The following is an 11833-nucleotide window of genomic DNA, read 5'->3' as shown; positions in this document are numbered from 1 at the left end:
TTTCTGCAGGACCACGAAGTGAGCAGACTTGGAAAAATGGTTGAGGATGGTGAGGATAGCAGTGTGTCCATGGGAAGCAGGTAGGCTGGTCACAAAGTCCAGGCAGATGTGTGACCAAGGACGTCCATAGACAGGGAGCAGACGAAGGAGGCCTGAGGGAGGCGAATGGAGAGTCTTGCTCCTGGCACAGGTGGGACACAGGCGTTCACATATGCTGGCACATCTGCCTGGACGGAGGGCCACCAGAAGTGCTGCTGAAGAAGATGGAGGGTCCACTGGATGCCTGGGTGGCAGGCAAATTTGGCAGTGTGAATGAACTGAAGGACAGCAGAACGTGCAGAGGGAGGAACAAACAGACATCCAGGGGGCCCTCCCCCAGTATCTGGATGGTTAACTTATGCTTCCCTGACAACACTTCAATGACCCAAGTCAGAGCCTCAATCACCATGTGGTCAGGGAAAATGTGGTCAGAGGTGGTTTTGCTGTCGGTACCTTCTAACCAGTGTCTCCACTCCTCCAGTGCTTCCTTTACTGCCAGGAGTTCCTGGTTACCCATGTCATAATTGCGCTCGGAGGGAGACAGATGCCGAGAAAAAAAAACCACAAGGATGAAGTTGCTCATTGCCCTCAGCCCACTGGGAGAGGATAGTCCCATTCCCAGTGTCGGAGGCATTGACCTCCACGATGAACTGATGATCCAGATTGGGCTGGATGAGGACTGGGGCGGTAGTGAAATGATGTGTTTGAGTGTGTTAAAGGCTTGATTGGCTTCAGGGGACCAGAAAAAAGAGGTTTTAGAGGATGTGAGCTGATGTACGGGAGCAGCTATGTGACTGAAGTTACGGAAAAACCTACTGTAAAAGTTGGTAAATCCTAGAAATTGCTGAAGTTGTTTGGTGTTGGAGGGAGTGGGCCATTCTAAAACTGCCGTGATTTGAGCAGGGTCAGGCTTGATTTAGTTATGATCAAAAACAAAACCAAGGAAGGAAACGGAGGACTGGTGGAAAGCGCACTTCTCTGCCTTAATAAACAAACGGTTCTCTCGAAGTCTGTTAAGGACCAAATGGACATGTTGGGTGTGTTCTTGGAAGTCTCTGGAAAATATTAGAATATTGTCCAGGTACAAGAATATGAAATGATTGAGGAAATCCCGTAGTATGTCATTGATGAGAGCTTAAAAAATGGCGGGAGCATTAGTGAGGCCGAACAGCATAACGAGATATTCAAAATGCCCCAGGGGGGTATTGAACGCGGTCTTCCACTCGTCCCCCTCCTTAATGTGGACGAGGTGGTAAGTGTTTCTGAGGTCTAGTTTGTTGAATATGGACGCTCCTTGCAGCGAATCAAATGTGGAATCAAGCAGAGGTAGAGGATACCTGTTACGGACAGTAATGGCATTTAATCTGCCGTAATCAATGCAGGGGCGTAAAGACCCATCCTTCTTCCCTACAAAGAAAAACCCTGCCCCTAAGGGCGATGAGGAGAGATGGATGAGACTGGCCACCAAGGAATCTCGAATATACTGCTCCATTGATTCCCTTTCCGGGTGTGACAGATTATAGAGTTGGCTGGAGGGAAAGGAAGAGCCCGGAAGCAAATCAACGGAGCAGTCTACGATCGATGAGGTGGTAGGGAAAGCATGCGATGTTTACTGAACGCTTCTTTGAGATCATGATATTGCTCAGGAATGTTGGAGAGATCAATCGATATGGAAGTGGTTTCCTTAGACTCCTTGGTGAGGGGAATGGAGGAACGGAGACAAGGGAGGTAGCAAGCCTCAGCCCACAGGGAGATCGTTCCAGTCGGCCAATCAATTTTGGGATTATGAAGAATAAGCCAAGGATGCCCCAACAGTACGGAAGAAGAGGAGGGATAAATGAAAAACTGAAGATTCTTCCGGTGATTCCCAGAAACCAAGAGCGTGATGGGAATGGTTTGGTGAGTAATTGTGGGAAGGGGAGTGCCATCTAGTGCCGACACCTGGATGGGAGCGTGAAGTTCTACCACCGAAATGTGAGCCTGGGCAATAATACTATGATCCAAAAAAATTAGCATCTGCACCGGAATCAACGAGAGCCTGGAGCTGAAGAGATTTATTATCGAAAAAGAGTGTGGCCAGGATTTAGTGTGTGAGTGTGGCCAGTGCACGATCATTTTGAGGGAACGATCACCCGTGAATTGAGTTTGGCTCACCGATAGTCCGGGGTCTATTGGCGAGCGTTGTCTTTTGGCTGAACCGGACATTCACGAATAATGTGCCCTTGGGTGCCGCAATATAAACATTCCCTGGCTGACAGCTGCCGAGCACGCTCCTCTGGAGTTAAACGAGCCCTGCCGAGCTGCATCGGCTCCTCAGCAGGGGGCAGTGCAGGCACGGGGAGTGTACTCCCAGTGGGGCATGAGGAAAAGGACCGGGGTCTGCACCCAGAACGAAACGAGAGGAAGACGTGCTCGGTCCTTCGGCCTCTCTCCTGCCGCTTTTCCCTCATCCTGTTATCTATTTTAATTACCAGAGAAATGAGATCATCAAGGGAAGTGGGTGGATCACGGACCACCAATTCACCCTTAAGCATTTCAGATAGGCCGTTAACAAATGTGCTTACCAGAGCGGTGTCATTCCAGCTGGACTCCACGGCGAGAATACGGAATTCAATGGAGTAAACCTCCACACTATGTGCATCCTGCGTGATGGTTAATAAGCGGTGGGAGGTTGCTTGCTCCCACATCAAGTGATCGAACACTGTCCGGAATTCCTGTTGAATCGATGGATATGAAGCAAGAACCGGAGACTACTGCTCCCATAAGGTTGTGGCCCAATCCAGGGCTTTCCCCTAAGCAAGTTAATGAGGTAAGCTATTTTATCTGTATCAGAAGAATACATTGACGGGCACTGGGAAAATACTAAAGAACATTGGAGTTAAAAGGAGGCACATTTATCTACTGCTCCTCCATACGGTTCAGGGTGACAGATAAACAGTACTTGAGACTGAGAGGCTGAAGCTGCAGGGGCCACAGAGGCTAATGGGGAAGCTAACTGAGCAGCTGTGGATTAGGAGGATGTGGGAATAGCTGGCAGGCGATTGGTCAGTGCAGAGAGCTGGGTGCAGAGTTTGGATACCTGAGAGGCTAAAGCCTGTTGTTGGTCTGAGAGAGCAGCAAACTGTTATAGTTGGCCAAGAAGTGCTCTCTGCGAGCAGAGGGCCTTGCGGATCTGGTGTTCTCCCGCTGAGTCCATGTTGTGGCCGGAAACTCCTCTTGTGGTGCAAACACCCAAGGCAGAGGTTAGGACTCGAATACAGAGAAACAAACCGAGGAGGGAGAGATGAGCCAGAGTGCAGCGAAGGTGCACTCCCAAACCAGGTAACTGAAGTTGGGCCAGAGCAGGACCAGGTGGCTGACCACGGAAAACAGGGAAAACATGGAAAACAGGGTTAGTAGGCAAAAACCAGGGACAAGAGACATAAAACATGAAGCTGAGCCAGATACCCCGAAGGCAAACTGAGTTTCAGGCATCTGAGTGAGTGAAGAGTAGAGGTACAGGTGTGGTTGATTGCAGTCAGGTGAGTCCAATCAGCTCCATGAGTCAGCCAGAGAAAACAGGAAGGGAGCGAGAGTGAGGCAGATGGCAGCAAGCACAACAATTTCAGCTTGCAGACGTTTGTGTCACTCAGTTCATTTGTGTGTTAAGGCAGACTCAAGGGATGGTTTACAGAAAGGTTACAGTCGGACAAACAGAACATTTAGTAAAACATAAGATCAAAGCAATATTTATCATTTTAGTTTCACAAAAGACAAGTCTCTCCGGCCGTGCATAGATTATCGGGACCTCATTGATGTAACGGTAAAGAATCTGTACCCTCTACCTCTCATTGCCACCGTGTCTGAACTGTTAGAGGGCACCAAAGTCTTCACGAAATTGGATCTGGGCAACGTGTATCATTTAGTGCACATAAAACATGGTGATGAATGGAAAACTGCCTTCAACACTCCTACTGGTCATTAAGATCACTCCATTACAAGTACAGAGTAATGCTGTAAGGTTTCCAGTCCAGTGCTGTCCTGGAAACCTTATTGCACAACCACTTATTCGTCAAAGCTGAAAGTGTAAATTTCATAGGCCGACAGTGTCCTTTTTAGGGTTTGTGATTGCACAGGATGAAATCCGGCTGGACCCAGAGAAGGTTGTGGCAGTACATGATTGGGCGACATCTAAAAACCATAAGGAGGTACAAAGATTTTTGGGGTTTGCAAATTTCCTCCATAAATTCATCTGTAACTTCAGTACCATGGCTGCACCCCCACATAACGTCACCTCGTCCTTTTGGGCATTTCACTGGACGCCAAAGTGTGATGAGGCTTTTTAGTTCCTAAAAGATCGCTTTACTGCAGCCCCCTTCCTACTTGTTGGGATGTTGTGTAAAATGTAAATAAAACAGAATACAATGATTTGTAAATCCTCTTCAACCCATATTCAATTGAATACACCATAAAGACAAGATATTTAATGTTCAAACTGATAAACATTATTGTTTTTGTGCAAATATTTGCTCATTTTGAAATGGATGCCTGCAACACGTTTCACAAAAGTTGGGACAGTGGCAACAAAAGACTGGGAAAGTTGATGAATGCTCAAAGAACACCTGTTTGGAACATTCCACAGGTGAACAGGTTAATTGGAAACAGGTGAGTGTCATGATTGGGTATAAAAGGAGCATCCCCAAAAGGCTCAGCCGTTCACAAGCAAAGATGGGGTGAGGATCACCACTTTGTGAACTGCGTGAAAAAATAGTTAAACAGTTTAAGAACAATGTTTCTCAATGTTCAATTGCAAGGAATTTAGGGATTCCATTATCTAAAGATAAAGAGAAACTTTATTGATCTCATAGAGGAGAAATTCACAATCTACAGTCCATAATATAATCAGAAGATCCAGAAAATCTGGAGAACTTTCTACACGTATGCGACAAGGCCAAAAACCAACATTGAATGCCCGTGACCTTCAATCCCTCAGGCGACACTGCATTAAAAACTGACATCATTGTGTAAAGGATCTTACCGTGTGGGCTCAGGAACACTTCAGAAAACCATTGTCAGTTAACACAGTTCGTCACTACATGTACAAGTGCAAGTTAAAACTCTACCATGCAAAGTGAAAGCCAAACATCAACAACATCCAGAAATGCCGTTGCCTTCTCTGGGCCTGAACTCATTTGAAATGGACAGACGCAAAGTGGAAAAGTGTGCTGTGGTCTGATGAGTCCACATTTCAAATTGTTTTTGGAAATCATGGACGTTGTGTCCTCTGGACAAAAGAGGAAAAAGACCATCCAGATTGTTACCAGCGCAAAGTTCAAAAGCCAGCATCTGTGATGGTATGAGGGTGTGTTAGTGCCCATGGCATGGACAACTTACACATCTGTGATGGCACCATCAATGTTGAAAGGTACATCCAGGTTTTGGAGCAACACATGCTGCCATCCAAGCAACGTCTTTTTCAGGGACGTTCCTGCTTATTTCAGCAAGACAATGCTAAGACACATTCTGCACGTGTTACAACAGCGTGGCTTCATAGTAAAAGAGTGCAGGTACTAGACTGGCCTGCCTGCAGTCTAGACCTGTTGCCCCGTGATAATGCGTGGCACATTATGAAGCGCAAAATACGACAACGGAGACCCCGGACTGTTGAACAACTGAAGTCGTACATCAAGCAAGAATGGGAAAGAATTCCACCTACAAAGCTTCAACAATTAGTGTCCTCAGTTCCCAAACGCTTATTGAGTGTTGTTAGAAGGAAAGGTGATGTAACACAGTGGTAAACATACCACTGTCCCAGCTTTTTTGAAATGTGTTGCAGGCATCCATTTCAAAATGAGCAAATATTTGCACAAAAACAAAGTTTATCAGTTTGAACATTAAATATCTTGTCTTTGTGGTGTATTCAATTGAATATAGGTTGAAGAGGATTTGAAAATCATTGGATTCTGTTTTTATTTACATTTTACACAATGTCCCAATTTCATTGGGGTTGTAGGTGTGTATACCCATTTGGTCCCATGGGGATTTTAAATGGGACATATGGCACCAGAAGGTCCCTATATATGTTGCTATCTGGGCGGTTGTCTACCATGGGTAGATTTTTTTTGTGCCATTTCGTTTTTGTGCCTTTGTCTACCACTGAGCGAGCTTCAAGCTGCGCAGTAGCGATTTGCTTGTATGATTAGAAATCACTGAATGTATGTATGTATGTTGACGATCTTGTTGTTTTTGTTCCTTCTGTGACTGTCGTTCAGAAGCTCCTGGATATTTGTTTGGAGTGTGGTGTTGCTCTTGATACCTTCTAGCTTCAAGTTTCAACATTGTGTTGTTTGACACCCGTAGATAGGTGTTTTTTTTTTTTTTTTTTTAGTTTTTGATAAATACAAGTTCCTTCATTGGTCATATGACAACAAATTGCTTGATGACTTTGCTATGAAAAGTCATTCTGGTGTGTTGTACATTCAAAGTAATATGTTAGTGACAAAATGTTATTTCTGTTCAACTTTTGTATGTGTATTGTGGAGAAAATTTAAAGTCTCTGGCAGTAATTCAGTTAAAGTTGCTTTCAGAATCTTTCAGAACCCGAGTCGTAGATGTTGTTCTATGTTTTTGTCCAACAGAAGAACTGCTTTAAACTTCATCAACCGTCTTTGTTGTCATTTCGCTGCTTAGATCTGATTTACCTTCGTCACTGCTGATTCTAAAGGTGCTTTAATTCTCTTTTATATTGACTGTAATTTGTATTTTTATATTTATACTTTTATATTTTCTGTTATTTTTTATGTACTTTTTTACTTGCTGCTGTTTTTTTTTGTTTTTTTTTAACACGGACGCGTTTCGAGAGGATTTAGTGCTGCTATAACGGACTGATGCAGCAGGTGGCGGCAACGCACCGATAAGGACGTCGGCTGCCGTTAAGGGCCGTAGAAGAAGACAGAGTTCTGTTGTCCGACCGGTTCGCGGTGATTCGAGACGTTTGGACGCAAAGTTCCGTCTGAATGGACGCGGCTCCGGTGAGTTATAGCCGCGGCTGGTCTTAGCATGCTGTTAGCACAGGTGCTAGCTACTAACGTCGTGTTTATGTCTTCAGAAATACGTGTCGGGATTCAATCTGGACCTGGGTCCGCTCAAAGAACCGCTCGGATTCATCCGGGTCCTGGAGTGGGTAAGAACCGGTTCCGCCAATAAAGAGCAACTTTTGGGCAACACCTGCACCTCAGAAGAGTATCTGTTATAAACTGTACGTCCGCTTTTGATTTATTACCGCCGACCAAAGCTGGGCGAGTTCGGTAAAGTTAGAAAGATATTCACAGATTTGAAGTTCACGGCTCAATAGATCTGAAGAGAAACATTGTAGAAAGACAAACACCACTAGTTTCTAACCTCAGGAAGGTAGACAACGAGCTACAACGTTATTTGTATCCATATGAGCCGTCCTCCGAGCCGGAAAAATAACACTGATCTGAACGGGCAGCCGGCAGAGAAACGGAGGCTTAGGGACCGTCAACAAAGTGCAAACACGAAAAAAAAAAAAAAAAAAAAAAACCCCACCAGAAAATGATCGAATAAATCACTGTAATAAGGAGTGATATCACCAAATTCACTGCACACATCAGTGGGTCCTGCTGATTATACTACAGGACTCAGTTTGGGAAGATGCCATTATGAAAAACTTTGGAGAATTTTTGATTGTTTATATTTTCAATAGCATCAAAGTCACAAGGTGTAGTGACACAAAATTCACTGCACACAACAGAGATGTCCTGCTTATTATGCTACAGGACTCAGTTTGGAAAAAAAGTAAGTTTAAAAAATTTTGGAGAATTTTTTTATTGTTTTTTCTATAGTGTCAATGTCATAAGGTTTAGTGACACAAAATTTGCTGCACACCACAGTGGTGTCCTGCTGATTATACTACAGCACTCAGTTTGGAGAAATGTTCAACAATGACATTTTAGTGATTTTATTTTTAAATCATTAAAATAAGTAATAAAATGAGCAATAACCACAGTATAACATGTTGTAGTGCCACCAAACCCACAGCATTCATAAACCATAAACTGTTGTGTGCAGTAAATTTTGTTTCACTATACCTTATGACAGTGCTTCTCAAACTTTTTTTTGCCATGCCCCCATTTGGACGGAAAAAATAATCCATGCTCCCCCCTGCCAATTTAGGGCTTATATAAAACAGCAACTTTAATACTCTTTTCAAATAAACTTACGAGGTCTGTCAATAAAGTATAGGTCTTTTTTATTTTTTCAAAAACTATATGGATTTCATTCATATGTTTTTACGTCAGACATGCTTGAACCCTCGTGCGCATGCGTGAGTTTTTCCACGCCTGTCAGTGACGTCATTCGCCTGTGAGCACTCCTTGTGGGAGGAGTCATCCAGCCCCTCGTCAGAATTCCTTTGTCTGAGAAGTTGCTGAGAGACTGGCGTTTTGTTTGATCAAAATTTTTTCTAAACCTGTGAGACACATCGAAGTGGACATGGTTCGAAAAATTAAGCTGGTTTTCGGTGAAAATTTTAACGGCTGATGAGAGATTTTGAGGTGATACTGTCGCTTTAAGGACTTCCCATGGTGCGAGACGTCGCGCAGCGCTCTCAGGCGCCGTCGTCAGCCTGTTTCAAGCTGAAAACCTTCACATTTCAGGCTCTATTGATCCAGGACGTCGTGAGAGAACAGAGAAGTTTCAGAAGAAGTTGGTTTCAGCATTTTATCCAGATATTCCACTGTTAAAGGAGATTTTTTTAATGAAAGACGTGCGGGCGAATTGCAGCGTCGGCAGGCAGCGCCGCGACGAACTGCCACTGGAAAAACACCTCTGTTGGAAGCCTTAAGGACAAGTTGGAACATGTCCAGCTGTTAAACAATTTCTCATATACTCACTCCACTGAAAGCCATCAAAAGCCGCCTGGATTTTACAAATGGTTATCAACACGGAGGTGTTTTTCCTGTGCCGCCACACCGCGCTGGCTGCGTCCTGATGCGCGGACCCTTCCGCACGTCTTTCATTTAAAAAATCTCCTTTAACAGTGGAATATCCAGATAAAATGCTGAAACCGACTTCTTCTGAAACTTCTCTGTTCTCTCACGACGTCCTGGATCAATAGAGCCTGAAATGTGGAAGTTTTCAGCTTGAAACAGGCTGACGACGGCGCCTGGGAGCGCTGCGCGACATCCCGCTCCGTGGGAAGTCCTTAAAGTGACAGTATCACCTCAAAATCTCATCAGCCGTTAAAATTTTCACCGAAAACCAGCTTAATTTTTCGAACTGTGTCCACTTCGATGTGTCTCACAGGTTTAGAAAAAATTTTGATCAAACAAAGCGCCAGTCTCTCAGCAACTTCTCAGACAAAGGAATTCTGACGAGGGGGCGGGACGACTCCTCCCACAAGGCGTGCTCACAGGCGAATGACGTCACCGACAGGCGTGGAAAAACTCACGCATGCGCACGAGGGTTCAAGCATGTCTGACGTAAAAACATATAAATGAAATCCATATAGTTTTTGAAAAAAATAAAAAAGACCTATACTTTATGGACAGACCTCGTACTTTTATTATGTCACCAAACTGAAAAAGTGCTTTTAGGTAGCAATAAAACTTCATATAACTTAAAGATAGAGAAGATAACATGTAGATAACATGTAACTTATATTAATAATATTGCATAACAAGGTGTGCAACAATGGTCTGAACACAATAACAATTTGTAATATTATTGCAACATAAAGTGCCTACAACATCTGTACACCTTCAATCTCAGTGACTACAGTGGGCCTGTTTTCCACTGCAGATAGCATCAAATCTGGGCTCAATACATGACAAAGCCACTCTAAGTTCATGCTCAATGTTGAGTTGTCCTGTACTTGGTTCTTATGCAGGCAACAGCTGAGAATCCAGCCTCACAGAGGTATGAAGTGGCAAAAGGAAGGAGAATATTAAAGGCCCTTTCAGCAATGGCTTGGCACTGATTTGCCACTTCAATCCAAAACTCAGTCAGTGTCTGTGTTGTGAACTTCAGCCTGAAGCTCGAGTCAGTGGTCAAATCAATGAACTGCTCTTCTTCATTACATTGTAGGCCAGTGGGTGGTTGTGCTTGAAAAGGATTTCTCACCCAGTCATAGTGAGCACAGTCATCTGGGAAATATTTTTGGAAAAAATCCCCAAGAGAAGAGATATGACCCTTGAAACAGTTCATAACTGGTGTAGCATCCAGGTGGTAGCTTTCTACAAACTCACTTAGGTTCTCAAATGAGTCAATGTTTCCCCTTTCAGTGCGTTTTCCCCCACATCTCCAGCTTTCTTTTAAAGCTGTTAATTCTGTCTGCCAGGTGAGGGAGATGCTTCTCTTTGCCTTGTAGCTGCAGATTTAAGTCATTTAACTTTGCAAAAATGTCACTGAGATATGCCAGTTTCATTACAAACTGCTCATCTTTAAACTTTGATGCAAGGTCAAACATGTGCTGCTCTTCCATGAAAATCCGAATTTCTTCTCTCAGTTCAAACACTCGAGACAACACTTTGTCTTGGGAGAGCCAGCGGGACTCACTGTGAAACAACACGGCTGAGTGTCCCGCTCCCATCTCTTCACAGAGTGCAGAGAACATGCATGCTTTTAGGGGTCTTGTTTTGATGAAGTTAACTGCGCTCACAACATCAGATAACACCTCGTTTAATTCACAGCTTAGTTGTCTTGATGCAAGTGCCTCTCGGTGTATTATACAGTGCGTCCACTGCGCGTTTGGTGCCACTCGGCGTATCAGTGCCTGCAGCCCCGACTTGTGTCCTGCCATCGCCTTTGCTCCATCTGTGCAGATTCCGACGCAGTTCTCCCATTTTATGTTGTGTTTCGTCAAATAGTCATTTATGATTTGAAATATTTCGTCAGCTGTGGCCCTGTTTGTTACGTGTTTACAAAACAGTAAATCCTCATTCAGGGAGGCTGGCGTGAGAAAGCGAACATATGCGATGAGAAGGCAGTCTTTATTATTTACTGTGGCTTCGTCCACTTGTAAAGCATAACAGGACTGTCTCACTTTCTCTGTTAGCTGCTCCTCCAAATCATGTGAAATGTCACGTATGCACCTGCTAATCATGTCGTTAGACGGGGAATGGACCTCAGTTTCAGAGCGTTTTTCTCGTCTATCATAGCAGAGACCATATCTATAGCTGCGGGGAGAATGAGCTCTTCTGCAATCGTGTGTGGTTTCTTCCAGACAGAGATTCTGTAAGCAACTTTATATGATGCTAGTTGTGCCGGGTTGTTAGTTGAAGCTACTTTGGTAAAGGTCATGTGCTGCTTGTTGTAGTCTTCTAGTTTCCTTTGGAAAAACTCGAGCGGCTTGTTGACATGGGAGGGATGTGTTGACTCTATGTGTCTTCTTAACTTACACGGTTTCAAACTGTCCGCTGCAAGTGTTTTCAGACAAAGCACACACAATGGTCTCTCTTCTCCGACGAGTCTTGAAGTAAATCCGAGAGCAAGATATGTTTTATCATACTTCCGTGACTTAGTCTTTGATGAAGGTATGCTGTTTTCAGCGTCTGTTGTCTTTCGCTTTGCTCCTCCTCTGCATTTCTCCATCGTGACCCCCCTCCCTGCCTGCAGCGTGGTGCAACCATGGAAGCGCGGTAGTTTGGTGTGCTCTAAAACGGGTCCGTGTTGCTGCACCGTTCAACATTTCTGTTCCGCACATTTTTGCAGCGCATTTCCAGCCCGTTTACGCGCCCCCCCAATGCCTCTCCACGCCCTCCAAACGGGCGCGCCCCACACTTTGAGAAGTTCT

At 44.4% G+C, this 11833-nt stretch overlaps 1 protein-coding gene across 1 annotated transcript in view; it reads left to right on the top strand.

Annotated features, from left to right (window-relative positions):
* Positions 1-6919: 6919 nt before the first annotated feature.
* sypl2a (synaptophysin-like 2a) overlaps positions 6920-11833 on the top strand; it is a 63514-nt gene continuing 58600 nt past the window's right edge. The window contains exons 1-2 of the mRNA XM_034167511.1: positions 6920-7049; positions 7127-7201. Of these exons, the coding sequence (XP_034023402.1) occupies positions 7035-7049; positions 7127-7201 (90 nt within the window). The 5' untranslated portion in view covers positions 6920-7034. The remainder of the gene's footprint in view (positions 7050-7126; positions 7202-11833) is intronic.

Source organism: Thalassophryne amazonica, chromosome 3 (assembly GCF_902500255.1).
Source record: "Thalassophryne amazonica chromosome 3, fThaAma1.1, whole genome shotgun sequence".
NCBI lineage: Eukaryota > Metazoa > Chordata > Actinopteri > Batrachoidiformes > Batrachoididae > Thalassophryne > Thalassophryne amazonica.
This window is presented reverse-complemented; position numbering and strand designations above follow the sequence as displayed.